The sequence below is a fragment of the Balaenoptera physalus genome (assembly GCF_965194825.1).
Source record: "Balaenoptera physalus genome assembly, chromosome: 7".
Lineage (NCBI taxonomy): Eukaryota > Metazoa > Chordata > Mammalia > Artiodactyla > Balaenopteridae > Balaenoptera > Balaenoptera physalus.
The window spans coordinates 115,880,516-115,900,526 of record NC_138886.1 but is presented as its reverse complement, the minus strand read 5'-3'; the positions used below and the strand labels follow the sequence as shown (position 1 = coordinate 115,900,526).

The window sequence follows — 20,011 nt, the reverse complement described above, 5'->3', positions numbered from 1 at the left end:
CGGCGGAGGCGGGCCCAGCGCGGCGGAGGCGAGCCCAGCGCTGCGGCGCCACGCCCACTTCCCCACCAACTTCAACGGGCCTCAGTCTCTCGCGCCGCTGCCCGCGGGCTCGCGGGGTGGACTGACGGGCGCTGATTGGCCAGGGCCGCTCGCACCAGCAAGATGCCGGCCAATCGGCGGTGGGATGTGTCTGGCGTGAGGACCACATCCTAGAAGCTAATTGGAGGAAGAGAAAGAGGCAGGCGAGCGGGATTGGTGCTCCTAATGGAGGCGGGCCTTCGTTTTCCTCTGCTTTCCCAGTGCGGGGCTGAAGGAGCGAACCCAGACTTTAAGAAGGCCCCCCCAGGCGGAGTTCAGTGCGTGGGAGGCTCGTTCCGGCCCGGCTTTCGCTGAGAGCCCAGCGGGCCAGAGCCCGCTAAGCCCTTCACGTGTTTGTCTTGCCAGGCAGATTAGCTCTTCCGGGACGCGCTCGGCTCACAGTCGCGCCTCGAGTGGGTGCAATCAGCCTGAGGCTTCCGAGCACGTAAATTTAGTCCCAAAAAAGGATCTGAAGCGTTTCTACGGCCTATCAAAGGGTGATGTGTTAATTTTTATCTCGATCCTAGAGCTCTCACAAGCCCTGGAAAGATACGTGCTACCCCAACCCCCAAATCTACTTTAACACCGCAATCAGTGATCCTTTTAAAAATAAAGGCAGCTCAGATCACTGCCTAAAAACCCTGCAATATCTGTCCATTTCACTCGGTAAAAGCCAAAGTCCCCACGAGGGTCTAAAAGCTCTGCATGAGTAGCCCTCCATCCCCATTACCTCTCTCACCTGCATTTTCAATCCCTCCCTCCTTGGCCCCAGGACTTGTTGTCTACACTTCATTCTTCCTGCAATATTTTTGCCCCCGGATATGCAGTTGGCTAACTCGTTCACCTCCTTCAAGTCTTTGCTGAACTCTCACCTTCTCATTTAGGCCCACCCCATCACACTGTTTTATACTACAGCTTGCCCCGCCCTCACCACTGCTGACGCCCCAGCCTGCTCTAGTTCTTCCCGTCCTATTGTTACTAAGGTCTTTGGACTCTTTAGTCAGTAGAAATTGATGAAGCCAGATCAGGAATTCAGGCAAGGCGTTACTGGGAGTGAAGACAAGTAACAGGTTCCCTTGCTCACTCTCTGAAGGGGGGCGAGCTTGTCCCTTAAATGGGGGGAAAGTAGAGGCAGATCAGTGGGTGGTGGGTGGGGCCGGAGGGGTGGCTTAGGTGGTCTGCCTACCCCTTTGGTGGTACTGTGTGCAGGGATCATGTAGTACCTGCTTTTGTTCCTGGCACCTCAGAAGTGCCAGTTGGGTTTTGGTCTTTTTGTATCTTATTGTTGATAATTTGCCCCAACTGCCCACGCAGGCAGTTATTTTTAGTCCCTTATAGTTTCTTTGTATTCTGTTGCTCATTTGTCCAGGTGCAAAACTACAGTAAAGGGTCTCAGGTCGCAGCCTATCTCAGTACTGATCACGTTCTGATATGAAATAGTTTACTTACGATGTTTAGTGTCTGTTTCTCCTTGCTAGAATGTAAGTTCAATGACGACAGACCTTTTGTTTTGTTTGCTCACATACCCCCAAGCCTCCAGAACAGTGCAACTCTTTGATGTCCCTTCAGCATTGCAAACTGAACATTGCCCTAACTGGAATCTCTCTCCCATTGAGACTGCTTCTCCTGCGAATGGCAGTTAACCGCCTCCCAGTTGCCTAATTATAAGATCCAAATGTCATCCCTAACTCCTCCTTGCTCTCCCTACACCTGCCCTTTGTGAGTCATTCATCAATTCTCTGGAATCCAAGAAACAAACATCCCTCCTCTTAATCTCTCCTCTCTGCTCCATCGAGGTTCAAGCCCCACCTTCTCTCTCAAACTGTTAAAAGTCAGTTTCCCATCTCTCTCTCTCCATCCATTCCAATGTAACAGTTTGAGTAATCTCAAGTAATCTCAGTCTTTCAATTTTATTTTATAAGGTATTATGATTTTAATTAGCTTAAGGTGAGGCCCTGTGGGCTTCTAGACTTTGGTTCCATGAGTCCAGTCTGGCAACACAGAAAAACAGACTGAAGGGAGCTTCACTGAGAACTGACTCATTTACCTACAATTTCTTTTCATTGTATCTGATGTTTGGTCCTTTTTAAAACTATGTCAAGTTATAACTTTATATCTCTACTTGCATACTGCTTTTGGCCAGAAGACATAAAGCTAAGAGTTTTAGCACTCCCCTGCCTGTTAAAAGGACCCCGTAAAAAAAATTCCCTTCTTTCAATTTTAAATTGCACGAAGGAAATGCCTTTCAAGATAAAATCCTTCCCACTCCCTGCCTGCCTCTGAGTTTCTGCCACATGCAAGTGATGGGGGCTGATGCCCTTACTATAGCAAGCTCTGAATAAAGGGCCTCGCTTGCTTATTCTTATTTTGGTGGTATTTCCACAAACCTCAGTACTTCAATGATGTTCAGTGGTCACTCTCATCCTGAATTTTCTGTACGCTAATCATCCCTTGTCTGACTCTTCACCTCACCTTGAACCCCTCAAGGTCAGGGACCGTGTCTAAACAGGGCACCTGGCACAGTACTTGCCACTTAAGAAGTCTCCATTACTTCTTCTTAAATATCAGGGCTTGAAATAGGGACTGTACTGGAACTTTTAGAACACAGACAGGCAGTCACTTATCCAACCTCCCCGCCCACCCCCCCCAAAAAAGCACTTTACAATAACCTACTAAAATGCTTCTAACACTCTGTTGTAACAAGCCGGCCTCCTCCTACTAGTACAGAAGTTTTCTTGTCTCGTTTATCATTGTATTCCCAGAACTAGCATTTAGGAGGCATTAAAAAATATTTATTAGATGGCTAAGGCCACTCAAACCTCACACAAAATTGCAAGTTTTTTATAACGTCAGTTATCATGAAACTCCAGCTCATAAGTAACTCTTTACCCTGGAATCTGCTGAGTCCAAATGCCTCACCTCTCTCTCTTCTAAGTGAAACCGGGACTCGCTGACTCTGTACCCCATCCCTCAACTGCAGCCTTTCCTTACGTCCAACAGGGACGCAGGCCACAGGAGTCATTCCCACTGTTCACCTCGCCAGCCCTGTAGGTTCTGTACCACCATCCTCTTCTCTTAACCCTCATTCAGTCCCTCTGCTATCCCTGCCTTTCCCCTTTGCAGAACTAACTTGAGACTTTCTGCCAAGAGCCTCCTGCCAGGATGAACGATAACCTCGCAGAGGGCTGCAGTAGCTGTGCTTTCCGCTGGCAATCCACGTTTCCGCGTCCCCGCTGCTTCCATGCGGAACCCAGTCTATGCAGTTCCGATGCAGAACTCATGGTGCGGCCGTCAGCCTTTACAACTCAACTGCTAGGTGCTGCTGTTTTCCCCAACACAGACTGAAGTCAGAGAAATGATAAGTCAGCTCCCAAGAAGACAGAGGAGACTGAGGATTATTCTTCCATGTCTTGCTCTATAATCTTTTGTATGGCTTGAATCTTTTGACGTATTTTTAAAAATAATTTTAAACAACTTAATAAGGATTCCCCTTTGCCCACTTGGCCTTCTACTGTTCATACCCTGACGACCTTCAACTGTGGGTTCATCCAGCAACCCTCTTTGTTTTTGACCCTAAGCTACTGGAGACTGCTGGACAAAGTTGGGAAATGGAGCGACTACTCTGGTCTCTAGTGTGGCTCTATAACCTTCCCTTGAGCCCTAAGCGGCTCTAACTTCCCCTCGTAGCTGTTACAAACCTCCCCACTCCTACTCTGTGCCAGCTGGTTTTCTCTGGGTCTACTTTTCTTTCCCCACCGGAGCCCAGGCATCTCTAAGTGCTGGCGCTGGTGTCTCTCTCCCTCCTGGTTTTCCCCTCACCTGATCACAAACGAATCCTCACATCACATCCATCCTTTCATCACTCTCCCTCCCTGACCCCCTTTCTCATTTCTTTCAAGGACAACCTTTTTTTAAAAAAATATTTATTTATTTGGCTGCGCCAGGTCTTAGTTGCGGCACGCTGGATCTTTTTTTTTTTTTAAGTTGTGGCATGTGGACTCTTAGCTGCAGCATGCATGTGGGATCTAATTCCTTGACCAGGGATTGAACCTGGGCCCCCTGCATTGGGAGCTCGTAGTTTTAACCACTGGACCACCAGCGAAGTCCCTCAAGGACAACCTTCTTGAAGAGCAGAGCACACTCACTGCCCCCTGGGCTCCCACCCAGTCCTCAGGCCCTGCAGACCGGCTGCCACTCCGCACAAATGGCTCTTTAAGGTCATGACCTCAAATTCGACCAAATTGAGGTCATGACCTCAAATTTGACCAACCGTCAAACTCGAAGGCCTCTTCTCCGACGTGTGCACCACTGGCTGCCCCCCGAAGTTCCTTCCTCCTGTTTTATCTGATTTTCCATTGGCTTGTCTTCTCTTGCCCCTTGAACAAAAGACCTAAAGGTTCCCCTGTGATCTCCATCCTTCTCATGCCGCATGATCGCCTTGTTAACCTTCTCGAACTGACCCTCAGCTCTGAGGAAAAGCTCCCAAATCCATACCTGCAAGCCTGCACTTGCGGGGAGCCAGGCCCATTTCCTGGCTGTGTTGTCCCCCCACTTAGGTGCAGGTGCCTCAAGCTCAGCACTCAGGGTCTGTCTCCTCACAGAACCTGCTCAGCTCCCGTGACTCTCTGTCTCAATGGCGAGGTGGGGGCAGCTTCCTCCAGCTCTCAGCCCCCTCCCTCCCTCGTTCCCACATCCAGTCAGATGATGCGTATGAGCCCATCACCATGGTGACCCTCCCATCTCTTCTTCTTTCCACACCCACGGCTGTCTCTAGTCCTGTCGCTGCTTTTCTCAGCAACTGCAACAGCATTTCCCCGTTCCTACCGATCGCAGTGGGTGTCCACCCGCACGCAGGCTGTGACGCCTGTCCAGCCCTCCCCCTCTTGTACTCCAGACCCCGGCAGATGCTGACTTACGGGAAATGGCCTGTCTGGGGACCATCTTGGCCCTGAGCTGATGCCTGCCATAAGGTGGCTTTCCCCGCTGTGGACAACTCCCGGTGACTTCAGACAGACAGGTGTAAGGGCGCATGTGCACCCTTCCCCCTGACCTGCTCCTTTTAAATGGATCCATCCAACCAACCCAACAAGTCCTCAAAGGCACCTTCACAAAGAGCTCCGTTACGTACGGTGAAAGAACCTTTACTGCCAAATAAAGATGACAACATAAAGTAACAAAGAGCTTTATTTTCATGTCCTGGTTTCTTCTAGGTTTTGCTAACAACCTGGATTCCTGCACTGTTGAGCACGTCAACAGTCACAAACACATCACCTTGGGGAGGAAACAAGTCGCTTTTTTCTAAAGCCCATGGACACACCGGGAAGGTGGCCAGCTCCCTGGTCCCCCCGTTTCCCCTCCTTCTCCTGGCGTCTCCGTCCCGTGGGAAGGGTCCAGGCAGGAGGCTGAATCCGAGGACTGCTCTCCTGTTACTCCCTCCTCATCCCTGGATCCCTCTTGGGGAACCAAGAAGGATAATTCCCTTTTCCTGGTTCTCAAATGGAGGGTCTTAACACCAGCCAATGTTTCAAAACCAAAACCAAACCAAACCAAACACCTGCAAAGCAATGCTGGCACAGCTCTCTTCCACTGGCTCTCGTTTTCGTTGCCCCACTGTCATTCCGGGAGGTTTCCCCTTAACTGCCATCACGAGTTGCCTCATCTGTCAACAGTGGTGGAGTTAGATAGGAACAATTAACCAAAACTAGAAAAGAACAAAATCGGACCCTGTGGAAACTGCCTCAGCCTGAACTCCGGTGAGATGAACACCAACAGTACTGGCACCCCGACCCCACCCCCCCAATTCCTGTCCCCAGTCCCAAACCCTGCCCACAACCCCTTTGGCGACACTCAGGCATCACGGTCCCTCAAGGGCAAGGCTCTGTGTAGAAGGGGCCCGAGCGCCCTAGGAGGGCTCCACCTGCTCTGGCTCATCCGGTGACAACCTGGGCTGGCACTGCGGGCACCACCACGTGAGCCTCTGCAAGCCCCCCGGAGGCCCCAGTGCCTCCTTCACGACCTGGTGCCCAGCAGGGCACCGCTCCTTCTGGTAGATCTGCGTGTGCTGCTGTCTGCCCTGGAACTTGCCCCGCAGCCAGCCTGCACTGAAGGCCACCACATGGTCCACCAGGGCCTCGAGGCGAGGAAGACCCAGGAGTGAGCCGGGAGAAAGCGGGTGGATCCCAGCTCTGAACAGGGTCTCGTTCTTAATGATGTTCCCTGGAAGAAGGCAGGGAGGGGACAAGGGAAGGAAAAAGGACACATCCATAAGGAAAGCTGGCCACAAAATTAACAAAACAGAGCACAGCTGATACGACGGCAGCGGGGGGCATCTCAGGAAGATCCAGCGCGGCTGAGAAGCTCTCGGGCAAGTCACGTACTGAATCAGCCGGCCCGTCTGCGAAGTATTTGCTAACACTTACCCTTTAGGTTGTTGCGAAGACGAAATGACATAAAACTCACGCGTGGCCCATGTTACAGCAAAGAGATTAACAAGAGGGGCTCTGGACCCGAGTGCCTGGCTGTGAATCCCGGCTACCTGACCCTGGTGAATTCCCTGCCTTCTTGAGGCTTCCGTTTCCTGGTCTGTAAAGCGCGGGGGAGGTTCCCTGGTTTTCGTGGGCAGTAAATGAGAATTCTCACACACACATACAAAAGCTGAGCACCGTGCTGGTATGTAGAGGGGAATCAATAAATACTAGCTGTTATGATTAATTAAAATGTCAAGCATGACGCCTGAAATATAGAAAGTGTTTAGCAGGTATTATTATATTACTTTCCTACTCCTCCCTCATTTGCTGTGAAGTCAACCTCGACCTCTCCGTCCAGAATCAGTTAGTTTCTTCAAAATGTCCCAACAGTGCACTTTCTTTAACCTCTACCAGGCATTTATCACAGTCTATCTTAAGCTCCAGGGGGCTGAGTCCATGCTTGCTGGGTCACTAACAACACTCTCCTTCAGGAGAGAAGGGGCTCGGTGGAGGCCAGGCGTTCGGCACGTGTGGAGCAGATGGACGGACGGGTGAAAAGGCTGCTCTTTCCAAGAGCTTCACAGTCACACAAAATTTCTCTCTACAATTCGCCAGCCGACTACCTGCTTCATATCTCAGCTGTGCCCTTAGAGCAATGTGTCTTGCTTTTGTTTCTTCATCTGAATGAAGGGAAAACTAGTAAGTGGCCATCCTGGGGAAGAGCAGTAAGGATGAACCCACGTACCTGGCACAGTGGAGTCACCTGAAAAATGTCGGCTGTTCTGATTATCGTTTGTAACAACAGCCGGTTACACGGCATTTCTCTTGCTAATTTACCCCAAAGGCCGCTCCTGGAAGCCTGTGCTCCTCTGGGTGCAGGGTCTGCCTTTGTCCTACTATACTTAAATTAAAAAATAAATTAAAAAAAAAAAAAAGGATGGAGGGGACGTGACCCCTGCACTCTAGAAGGTCATGCTCCAGTGCGGCTATCAGGCCGACTACGACTGATAATGTAATTAGCGTAGGAGAGAAGTTAGACATGGCCTGATCTACTCCCTCATTTTAAAAACGAGGGAAGTGGAGCTGAGGAGCCCAGGTGATCGTCCAGCATCACTGACACCTGCGGTGGGTGCCAGTTTCCCGCCTCCTGGACGAGGGACTTTTTCATTAAGTCGGTCAGTGGGACCACCCTCTGCCATCAGCCATACCTAAGCCTGAGAAGTATCTCTGGTCCAACAGCGTATAGCAGACGGGCTGCTCCCGGCCCAGAGCTTCCAGGGCCTGTCCTCGATGGAACTTTTCTGACAAGATGTCAGAGGTGGGTCTGACCACCGGGGAAGAGGAGCTCCACACCATCTGACAGTTATAGAAGGCCAAGAAGCCGCCCCCGCCGAAGTGCAGGACCAGCCTGGGAAGAGAGGAGAGGTCACAGTGCACAGGGCTATGACAGTAGCATCAGGTCACACGTGCACACACAGCTCCCACTCCGCTCAGGATAATCTGGGGAAGCTAAGGTCCCACAGGAGAAAAGGGATGGCTCTGCCAGAATTGTTAAACTCTCACGGCCAAATGGAGTAATTAAAAGAAAATGTATACTCTCTCCTTTTTTCTGATCATAACAATACGTGTTGGCAGAAGGCAACTTGGGAAGTACAGAGAAGTCTCAAGTTCAGGAGGTGTGGCTATGGCACAAAGCAGGGCTTGTGAAGGACGGAGGACAGAGAAACCGACGCTAAGGAGGCAGCTCTCCCAGTCCCAGGCAAGACCTACCAAGAAAGACACATACACACACCGCCCCTCCCCGGGCTTCCTGAATTCCAGGGACACAGGAGAAACCTCATGAACCCTGAGAAGCAATAACGGGTTACTCTGTAAGGGGAGAGACTCGGGCTGCAGCTGGACTCCAAGACTCACGTATCTGACCTGGGTGGTATCTTATGTGAAAGTAAAGGGACAGCTTGAGAGGAACAGGACTCAGAAAAACACCTACGCATAGTACCTGAGGTAATTACTCAAGGAAAAGTACATCCCAACGGAAATTAAATCAGCAAGGATCTCAAGATGAGGGGAGATGGAAAGGATGGATGGAAAGATTAGCACTGGACTCTGTCACGTCTATTGTGAGATCCGAGTGGCCCGCAATCATAACAGTGCATCTGTAATCCAAGTGTGAGGAAAAGATTCTCCCAACAAAAAGACACCTACATTAGTGTGTTTTTAATATTAATTAATTTAATTATACATAACTAACAATGTAGTTAATTAACAATCTGGAACTAAAATTCTAAACTATCTCAGCAGACACAAGAGATGGGGTAGAAATGACAGGAAAGTACAGAAGAAGAAATATTTTAAAGGTCTCATCTCAGAGGGAGGGGGGAAGGAGAGTGAGCAAAATATCAGTGTTAATAATAAGGGAGAAGATTATTAATTTAATGCTATTAAAAATTTGATAGTTATTAACTCAGGGAAAAAAACAGATATCATTTAAAGATAATATTATTACCAAAGGAATAAAGATGAATAGCAGTACTTCCAAATTAACAGAGGTTTAAAAAAAAAAAGGAAGAAAAGAGACTTCCCTGGTTGCAGAGTGGTTAAGAATCTGCCTGCCAATGCAGGGGACACAGGTTCGAGCCCTGGTCCGGGAAGATGCCACATGCTGCGGGGCAACTAAGCCCATGTGCCACAACTACTGAGCCTGCGCTCTAGAGCCCGCGAGCCACAACAAGAGAAGCCACCACAATGAGAAGCCCGCGCACCGCAACAAAGAGTAGCCCTCGCTTGCCGCAACTAGAGAAAGCCCGCGCGCAGCAACGAAGACCCAACGCAGCCAAAAATAAAATTAATTTAAAAAAAAAAAAGGAAGAAAAGAAATGTGAAAGATCCAACAGAAAAGAAGAAAACAAGGGACAATAAAACTACAAATGAAAGAAAATCCAAATAGCACAGTTACCCCATTTCAAAACAAGGAGTTTGCGTCTGACTTTAAAGAGATACAAAAGCCTGCTATTTACTGTTTATAACAAGCATACCTAAAATAAGTGAAAAAACAGACCTACAACTAAGTGGAAAAAAGACCAGGGGGTGAGCCACCAAACACGGAGCGGCACTGTTAACATCAAGAGAAGCAGAATTAGGGCTGAAGGCAGAGAGAGGGTCCAGGACTGCTTAATAATGAAGCTGCAAAGAACCTTTGAGAGTCAGGGACCCTGATGCCTGGGAGCAAGGGCAGCAAAACACAGAAACAAACACGAAAGACAAGGAGAAACTACAAAACCACAACTAGCCTGGGGGACTTCAAAGCTCCTCTTCCCAAGTTTTGCATATTAAACGAAAAAAAATAAGCAAAAACAGAGAAAATCTGAGCTATCAAAACAATAACCTGTTCCTAACATTTACAGAATCTTTTTCTTTTTTTGTTTGGTTGGTTTTTGTCAGAATGTTTTACTTTTAATGAACATTCTATCTTCATTTATGTACACAAAATGTAAGCAAAGATCAATTATGTGTTTGGCTGCAAATCTTGATGCCAAAAGTAGAAAATTTACAGGCTGCCACCCTGATCGTAATCCAATAAAAAAATTAAAACAACAAAAAAAACCCCAAAAAGATGACCCCAAATACTCAAAGACTTGAAAAATTAGGAAATACTCTTCCATATGGATAGTATACACAACTATTATTATTTATTTGAAGGACCTACAAAGTAGATAAAACTCAGGCAAGCCTAATAAAGAAAAAAAGGGGGCGCGGCAGCCAAAGCAAAATATGCAACATGGAAGGAGTTATAACTTGACAGGAAGAGATTCAAATATAAGTGAATGACATGAGTTCACCGTGTGGCAATACATTTGAAGGCCTGCGGGACCAGCCTTGTTAGTGGAAGAGCGTTCCAATCGCCCCGGCTGGTGACCGAGTCCGGAATCAGCCCACGGGCCCAGCTTCGGGCCATGAGAGGTTTCCTGGGGGTTTCGGGGAAAGCTCTCCTTGCTCATCTGAACTTTAGAAATGACCCTCTCTCTCTTCTCTTCCTCTTTTCTTGTGTGGATATAAGGCCTGGAACTGCAGGAGTCTCCTGCTGCTGGTCTAAGGACAAAGCCAACAATGTGGCAAAGTGCAAAGTCAGGAGAATCACAAGAATGTGAAGCCAAAGGCTTGGACCTGCGTCAACACCAAAGCCCACACTCCCTCTGAACTTCTAATTATGGTTGACCCCTGAACAACTTGGGGGTTGGGAAGCTGACCCTCTGAATAGTTGAAAATCCGCGCACATAACTTACAGCCGGCCTCTGTATCCACGGTTCCGTATCCACGGATTCAACCAACCTCAGAGTGAGTCATGTAGCAATGTAATATTACTATAGAAAAAATCCCCGTGTAAGTGGCCCCGTGCGGTTCAAACCTGTGTTATTCAAGGGTCAACTGTCTGTGAGTCAAAAAAAATCTCACCATTCAAGCCAGTCTGAGTTGTTTTTTTTTTTTTTCTCTCTCTTTTTTTTTGGCCTCACCACGCGGCTTGCGGGATCTTAGTTCCCCGACCCGGGATGAAACCCAGGCCCTCGGCAGTGGAAGCGCTGAGTCCTAACCACTGGACTGCCAGGGAACTCCCTCTCTGAGTTATTTTTATAGTCCCAAGCATCTTACTGGCCTTACATCATACCATAAACAAAGACTGTAGTTCTGGACATGAAAAAATATGTAATTATGAAACTAGAGAAGTATTTTGATTTGGAGGTAGAAGGAGCCTTCTTTAGCAAGAGGATAAAACTTAAGAGCTATCAAGGAAAATACCGACCACTCACTACATACAAACTAAAAATCCTGAATGCCTAAAGGCACAAACACCATCAAAGGACACAGACAGGCTGGAAACACTAGCACCACACATCACAGAGGGTAACACACAGGATCCGAAAGCCCCTACAAATTGATAAGAAGTACACAAAAAACTCAGTGCTACCATAAGAACGTTCATTCTCTTTGACCAGCAATGATTCCTCTGGGAATCTACACTAAGGAAAGAATCCTGAACATGGATAGAGGTTTCTGCACTGATATTCTCCTCAACATTAACAGACTGAAAACTGGGGCAATTCTGTCCCTAAATTCAGAGAGCAGTAGTCAAGCCATAAAATGTTGTTCAGAGGCCTCCCAGCCTCAAGGGCTGTGTTTGTTGGGAAAGTACTCCCCGCTCTCTAAGCTGCCAGGTGGTCCCCATCCCTCTCTGGGTGCAGACCACAGTCGACCTGCCATCTCAGTGGGCAGAGAAGCGGGTTCTCTCTCCTAGGCGGCGGGCTGCTGGAGACCACCCAGCGTGCCCGCAGAGCCCGGCCCAGGCCCGCACAGTGGAGCCCTGGCGAACCCCACAGACCCCGCACAGCCGCCGACACTCACAGCCCACGGCCTGCTCGACCACGCCTTACCTTGGAGAGGGGTCTCTCCAGTCACCCCTCTTGTTTGCCTTCTTCGTTCGCTCTGGAGAACTCGTTCACCCAAATGCTGCCAAACAAACCAAAGCTGACCTGCAGCCACCTCTCGGCACCTCCTGCAGGGCTGTCTCCCCACAAACACTGCAGGCCATCATCTCCACTGGGGTCAGCATCGCCTCCTCCTGGGGACCCGGAGGACCGGTCAGAGACTTCCTGGTGGTGCCCGGCCTCTTCCTTCCACTCTTTGTGTAGAGGCGCTGACCGTGGGTTGTTGCCGGGGCACACGATTTCTTCATCTGGATCAAATCTAAGGAATAATTTCTTTCCATGGACCTAGAAAAAGATGAACATGATCTAAGGCTCTGCTATAGACTTATTTGCGTCCTCCCAAAATTCATGCGTTGAAACCAACCCCCAGTGTGACGGTGTCTGGAGGTGGGTCCCCCAGGAGGTGATTAGCTCACGAAGGCGGAGCCCTCCTGAATGGGATTAGCGCCCTTACAAAGGAGACTTCAGAGGGCTCCCTCAACCCTTCTTCCACATGAGGACACGGCAAAAAGATGGTTGTCTACAAACCAGGAAGTGGGTCCTCACCAGACACTGAATCTGCTGGCACCTTGACCTTGGACTTTCCATGCTCCAGACTGTGAGAAATAAATTTCTGTTGTTTGTAAGCCACCTGGTGTGAGGTATTCTGTTACTGCAGTCAAAACAGACTGAGTCTTACCCAGAAAGGGGAAGACTGGAAGAGGTGTATACAGACATTTATCCTAATGCAAATGTCTCCCCTCTTGCCTCTTCCATGAAACTTTCCCAGCTTGAGTATTTGGGACTTGCCTTTTGCTTTTTGCTCCAGTCGTGTGGGCACTTAGTACATGGTTTTCAAAGTGATTAGAAGCAAGTGGAAGTATCAGATCAGCAATGAAATAGATGCACGCTAGATGCAGGGCCACCCTAGAATACCTGAGGGGAAATACTCCCAATTTTTTCATGAATTAGCTAATAAGTAAATACTAATTGTCATTCCTGTATTCAATTCATAATACTTTTTCTTTGTTAGAAATAATCAACATACATACACATACACACCACAAATTGACAGCAGCTAAAGACAACCCACTGTAAAATTCTGTAGCCCTCACCACCCCCCTGAAATTGGATTTGATAGAAGGAATGGCCACGAGAGACCTCACGATAAAAAATGACGATCAGTACGATTTCAGTAGAAGAAAATGAAAACAGAAAATGTGTGTAAAAGAATGTTCCAGCTACTGAGTATTCTATTTTCATACTGCTAGTCCTGGAAGGTAATGTGTATATGGCCCGATTCCAGGATAAGCCTGTTCTGCAAGACCCGAAATTCAGGCAGTCTTTCCAAGAATTAAAACCGAAACATCTGGCATTAATAATGGAAATGCCTGTGATACTTTGACCACCAAAGGTACATACTTAGAGATCACAGTTCTGATGAGATCTCCAATTTGTCAATTAGTATAAAAATTAACAACTGGAGCAGTCTTTTGAAGCCCTCTCCCCAAAAGAGGGCATTATCTTTCTAAATAATTCCAGAATAACTTAACTGCAAATGTGAGCACAGTTGTTTGCTGCCACACATCAGAAATGGTTTAACTGAGCTTACATAAAAACCTGAGCAAGGAATAAAGTAGGCATAAGAGAGTTTGCTCCAGACAACACTTTCTCGATGCAACTTCACCCATGTTGGTATAAGGCTGATGAAAATATTTGTCAGATGACCCTCAAGGTCAAAACATTTACCAGGTCAAAAGGCCTAGGTCGGGAGACCCTTGCACCCTTCCCAACAACGGCAATTTCCGCCATCCCTCTTTTAAATTCCTCTGACACTATGGTTAGTTCAGTTCTAATTGTTAACTGGGTTTATACAACCTGCCAGGCAGTGTGCTAGGTGCTGAGGGCCACACAGATGAGTGAGTCTCTGCTCCTTCCCTCAGGGAATTCAGGATTTAAAAGGAATGAAGTTCTGAACCAGGTTACAACAGGGATGAACCTACGAAACATTATGCTCAGTGAAAGAAGCCAGTCACACACGGCATGATTCCAAGTATGTGAAATGCCTCCACAAAAGGCAAATCTGTAGCACAGAAAATAGAGTAAAATGGTCGCTTAGGGCTGGGGGTGGAGAGTTGGGGTGAAAGGGAAAGGACTAATGGGCACAAGGCTTCTTTCGGGGGTGATGAAATGTTCTGAAGTTGATTATGGTGATGGTTGCACAACTCTGTGTCAAGAAACTGAATTGTACACTTGAAATGGGTGAACTGGATGCGATGTGAATTACACCTCAGTAAAGCTGTAAATATTTTTTAATTGGAGGACTGGTATAAAGTCTAAGTACGCAGTGGGATTTGATCTCCAGATGTCCCACCCACCCAGACTAGGATGGGACAGAAACATTAACAGGCGGAAAGGACTCAATATTTACCTCCCACCCATAATGCTTTCTTAGGCAGCTCTGGAGTGTGTGCTCTGCAAAATGAGAGGCTAAAACAAAAGAGAAGATGATATGGGACCAAGTGTGGAGAGACTGCTGGCTGCCTCCCACTATCCCTCTCTCCCCTCTTCCCTACCAACAAATCTACTGATTTCAGGAACGTCAACATGCTCAGCTAAAAACCTACGTCTCCCAGCCTCCCTTACAGATGGGGAAGCCAGTGAGATTGTGCAGGAATGGTCAAATGTGGTTTCCAGGAAAGCTCTTTAAAATGGATGAACCAGTTTCCAGCTCTCTCCTGCCTTTTCTTCCTGCCTGGAACGTGGATGTAATGGCTGGAATCCCAGCTGCCATGTTATCATCATCATCATGAGGATGAGGGCTACACCCCAGGGAGAGAAGAGCAGGAGCTTGGGCCCCAGTGATATCGTGTCACTCCTACACCACCCTGGACCGCCTCCTCTGGACTTCCTATTATGGGAAGGCGGAAAAAAACCCTCCTGACTTGTATAAGCCACTCTTCTGAATCTGTTATGAGCAATTACACATAATTCCTGACACAGAAACTGGAGAGCTTATAAGGAAGGACAGTGAAGGGCCATGCCAGATAAACAGCTGGCACAGAGTGGAGCCAATTTTCCTCTGCCTCACGAGCCCACCCTGCTCATTCCACCTCCATTTTTTTTTTTTTTTTTTTTTTAAATTTATAACCGTGTTGGGTCTTCGTTTCTGTGCGAGGGCTTTCTCTAGTTGCGGCGAGCGGGGGTCACTCTTCATCGCGGTGCGCGGGCCTCTCACTATCGCGGCCTCTCTTGTTGTGGAGCACAGGCTCCAGACGCGCAGGCTCAGTAGTGTGGCTCACGGGCCCAGCCGCTCCGCGGCATGTGGGATCTTCCCAGACCAGGGCTCGAACCCGTGTCCCCTGCGCTGGCAGGCAGATTCTCAACCACTGCGCCACCAGGGAAGCCCTCCCACCTCCATTTTTGAATCTGTAACTGATTTTCAAACCTGAAATGCCCTTTCTTCTCCTTCTGACCCACTTAAGTCCTCCATCCTTCAAGGTCCAGCTCAAGTCCCATCTCCGTCATGAAGGCTTTTTCTCCAGGCCACAGGACCTCTTCTATGTCGAGGCCCTCAGCTGGGCCTTAATCACACGCTCCCTTCCTCCATTCATTGTTACCTAACAGCTTCCCATTTAGGGACACAGGTCTAAACTTCGAAATTCAACTCTCAGATCCTGAGAATAGGACCCACGGACAGAGGCACCGAAGGGGAGCCCACTGATGGGGACCCACTTGCCAGGCAGCTCCCCAAGGCCACCTCCCTTAGGCTTCTGGGCTCCCAACACTGACCCCTGCCTTGGTTTACTGGGAAACCAGTGCCCAGATCCATCTCAAGGCTCCCTTGCCTCACATTCTTCTTTCCACTCAGCTACTGAGTAAATATTTTCTGCAAGCCAGCTCTGTGAAGGCAGGTGCTAAGATCCCGGCCACTGGGACCCAGAGACAAAGGGACATCAATCCTGTTCTGCAGGCCAGTCTGGACAAAGAGTCCAGGTGCTCTCACGGGAACAGCACAGACCTGGAGGTCAGGGGGCCTGTGCTCCAGTCTCTGTCCCTTGCTAGCTACGTCGGCTTGGGCTAACCACTCCCCCTCCCTGAGCCCCACCTCCAAATGCAGGAAACACACATGAAGGTGTAGCAGACCTCTCACAGACCTCTTCCAGTTCAAGAATGGTTTTATAGCCGTGTGTGTGTGTGTGTGTGTGTGTGTGTGTGTGTGTGTGTGTGTGTGTGAGAGAGAGAGAGAGAGAGAGAGAGAGAGAGAGAGAGAGAGAGAGAGAGAGAGAGAGAGAGAGAGAGAAGGGCAAGGTGGAAGACAGAAAACTAGTATTTACTGAGCACCTATTATGTGCCAGGCATAAAGTCTGCTTAATTCAACAATTTTAACTGGTAGGTGTTTATGACCATTTTACAACTCTAGCAGACACTAGAGCTAAGAGGTGATGTAACTTGCTCAGGAGCACGCAGCTAAGAAGCAGCAGAAATCCTTGGTTTTTCTAGCGGCAATTACCAAATGCCTCCTAAGTGCCGGGCACTCAGTTAAGTGCCAGGAATACAATATTGCTGAGGTCACAGCCCCTGCCCTGTTTACTCGTCTCCTCCACTCAACAGGAAGGACAAATTCAGCAGTGAGCGTCCAAAAGGAGGTATAGGGTGCCCGGGAAGCACAGCAGAGTCTCTTCTCCAACCCAGAGAAGGCAGGGCAGGCTTCTCAGAGGATGTGATGGCAAGGCTAAATCCAGAAGGAGACCAGGAATTACCATGGTAACATGAAGGGACAGGAATGGGGGTGGAGCTGGGAGAAAAAGGAAGACCTGCCCACGCAGGACAGCAGCAGCACGTCAACCATGAAGGACTGTGAGAGGAGCTCTAGATAGTTCAAAATGATTGGAGAGAGATCTGGGGCAGGGTGAACTGCAGGCCAGAGAGGGAGGCATGAGTCAGACCACAAAGAGCTCTGCGAGCCCCTCAGGGCAGGGGTCCCCAACCCCCGGTCCCTGGCCGGGCCTCGGCCTGTTAGGAACAGGGCCACACAGCAGGAGGTGCGCGGCAGGCGGAAGAGCGAGCGAAGCTTCATCTGCCGCTCCCCATGGCTCGCATTACCGCCTGAACCATCCCCCCCCCCACGCCCCTGCCATCCGTGGAAAAATTGTCTTCCACGAAACCACAGGTTCCTGGTGCCAAAAAGGTTGGGGACCGCTGCCTTAGGGAATTCTGACTCACGCTCAGAGCAAAGATGAGTCAGGCTGAAATCCAGATCAGAAGGCTATGCTCTTTCCTCACCTCCCTGCTGGCCCCATAGAATGAAACACGGTTTCCAAACAAAGGTGCACATCAGAGTCTGCTGGAGTCATCACAACCGCTCCAGACGCTGAATGTGAATACCCAGCTCGTGCACATGTATTTTTTATAGTTCCGCAGGCCACTGTGCTGCTCACCTGAGGCTGAGAAATGTCAGAAGGGGAGCTGCGTGGAGTCCCAGCGTGCTCGCCTCAGGCTCGAGGAAGTGACAGCATGGAAAGTTTTGAGATAAATTTAGGGGCGGTACAGGGTGTGCTGACGGAGTCGGCCCGCTGGGGTGAGCTGTGGAACGAGCCCGTCAGAAGACGATGCACTCACCTGGGTGTCCTGCAGCCACAGGGATTGGAAGCCGGCAGGGTTCAGCTTCTTACTGCTGCCCCCTGTCTTGACCACCTGCTGCCCCACGAAGGGGGAGACCAGATGGTGAAACTTCCTCACAGACGGCCCCTCCGGCATCCCTGCAGGCAGAAACGTGGAAAAGAGGCCGCTGACTTAGCTGGTTTCTCTAGAATTTCTGATGGGTGCCAAGCTCCAAGCAGCCGTTTTTGGGGTTTTTTTTTTTGCCATCAACTTTAAGAGCACATACGGCAAAAAAGGGAACGTGGCTGGGAAGGTGGCGTCGGATCAAAGAGAAAGCCCCGGTGCGGGAGGCTGTGAGCCAGCTTCCCGAGGACGGCTGCCCCATCCCATCCTCTCTCGCCTTTCTTCAGGCAGCACCAACAGTGTGCCAGGCATCACACCACAAGCGCCCTCCGCTTTGATCCTGTGGCAGCCTGAACGGGAGCCCACCCTTGTTACTCGTTTCCTGGACTGTGGTCCCTAACTCATCTCCAGGCTTTCTCTGTCCTCCTTCTGCCTCCCCAAAGCAATCATTCCAGCCCACTGCTGCTGCTTTATCTCCTCTCTTTCAGTGGAGAGATGGTCGAGGTAGAGAAGGCTGTAAGGGACACAGACACAGATGCAGATCCAGCCCTGCCAGGACCACCCTGCTAGTAGCAGCACGGCATATGTGACAACAATGCAGAGCTCAGAATCATGACAGGTGCAGACACAGGGTCATGTCAGGTCAGATCAGGGAGAGGCCACATCCGGCTTACCTAGGGAAGATTATCCCTGGTAACTGAGAAACAGCTGGGGTTCCATTTTAACCGTGATGTAGGGTGACCTGTGACCCCCATCTCCTCCTGCCCAAATCATCCAAGTTCACTGCGAGCTTGTGCGGGAGGCATTCATGTGTTTGAGCCTGAGTGCTCGGCACCCCAGCTTCTAAGACACAGAAGGCATTCCCCCCACCCTTACCCTACTTATCCACCTGTTTCCTCACCTGCACAAGACTGCAAGTTATGATGAAAACCCAAAGAACTAAGCAGTTTCCTGGCACAGTGGTAGCTACTGCATTTCAGTAATTCTAAGTAATATTTTAAAATCTCTGAAATGGCGGTGCCTCTTACAGTCCGTGCTTTCTCAGAGTTTCATTAGCAGCACGTTCCATAATATGTATTTTTAATTTGATGGTGCTTTAGAGTCACTAAAATGTAGTACAACTGCCCCTCATCCGACCTTCAAGTCACTCGAGAGGCTCTCCTGACAAAACAGCGGGGCTGCAGGAAGACCGGCCACCGTGCAGCCGACCTGAACCTCAACCAGCTCTGTGCCCTGTCTCTCCAACCGTGGAAGCTTCTGGAAAAGCTCCCCTCTGAAATGCCTCTGATGCTTAAAATCTTTCGACACAAGGGCATGTTTCTTTCTCGGGTTTATTTATGGAGATGGAAAGCTGGGCAGCGAGCGGCCTCTACCACAGCCTTAAAAGATCAGAAGCCGCAGGGACACAGGTCCCGAGGGGACACCCCGCGCACGCTCGTTAACCGCGCGAGGCTGGTAAGGGGCTGCCTAGCGGACCACGCTGACGGAGGAGGGGGCGTCGCCGGCGTCCTCTCTTCTCAGCACGTCACCGCCGCCCCCGCCCCGGGGAGAGTCTAAAATGGCTGCTTTGCCCAGCGCCTTCTCGGGGTGATGGGGGGAGAAGCGGACGCAGAGACGGGACTGACGGTCACTGCAGGAGCCTCGGTCGGGGGCGGGGGGGGGGGGAATGTTAAAAAGTGGTAAACAGCCAAAAAAAAAGAAAAATTCATCCCGGGCTGCGGGTTTCCATGAGGGACGCTTCTAAAACGTTCGGTAACTGAGTTTTCACGCCGGTAACAAGGTGACGAGGGTAAAGCTGGGGAAAGCCCTGCATTTCCGACGGGGGGCGGGGGGACCCGCTACCGCCGAGGACGCGCTGCTCCGCCCCCTCCCCACCCGCGCAGGTCCCGCGACGCCGCAGGGGGACTCGCGGCGGGACTTACCGGCTCCCCGCCCGCAGACCCCGGGACCCCAGCGCCTGCGAGGCCCGCAGACCGCCTCCGCGCGGGCCGTGGAAGACCCGGCGCCCGGCGTGCGCGCGGGTTGCCCCTGGGATGCGCGCGGCACTCTGTCGTGGGCGGGGGAGGCGTGAGGGGAGCGCGGCTCTGACTGGAGGCGGGGAGTGGGTAGAGCGAGACTCCTCCCCCGGGGGGGGGGTTGCTCGGGGCTCCGCCCCCCGTGAGCGTAGGAGGCGGGGCTCGCCCTGCGCGGGTGGGGTTCGGGATTCCGTTGTCCAAACAGGTGCGGGGCTCTGTCCTGGGAGGCGGGAGTGGGGTTTCGCCCTTGGGAGAGGCGGTGAGG

The 20,011-nt window shown here is 50.2% G+C and overlaps 1 protein-coding gene and 1 long non-coding RNA gene across 2 annotated transcripts; one reads left to right on the top strand and one right to left on the bottom strand.

Moving 5' to 3' along the window:
* The first annotated feature begins 78 nt into the window (after window positions 1–78).
* On the top strand, window positions 79–3,560 carry LOC309664135. Its single transcript, XR_014265646.1, has 2 exons — window positions 79–238; window positions 3,202–3,560. It is a non-coding gene; the product is annotated as an uncharacterized lncRNA (long non-coding RNA).
* A 1,684-nt stretch (window positions 3,561–5,244) lies between these two features.
* On the bottom strand, window positions 5,245–19,804 carry NEIL2 (nei like DNA glycosylase 2). The gene is given in 8 exon segments (XM_082469003.1): window positions 5,245–5,349; window positions 5,633–5,737; window positions 5,996–6,294; window positions 7,754–7,953; window positions 11,972–12,018; window positions 12,020–12,310; window positions 17,627–17,766; window positions 19,654–19,804. Coding segments are annotated over 7 exon segments (1,095 nt in total). The 5' UTR covers window positions 17,765–17,766; window positions 19,654–19,804; the 3' UTR covers window positions 5,245–5,334.
* Window positions 19,805–20,011: the final 207 nt, after the last annotated feature.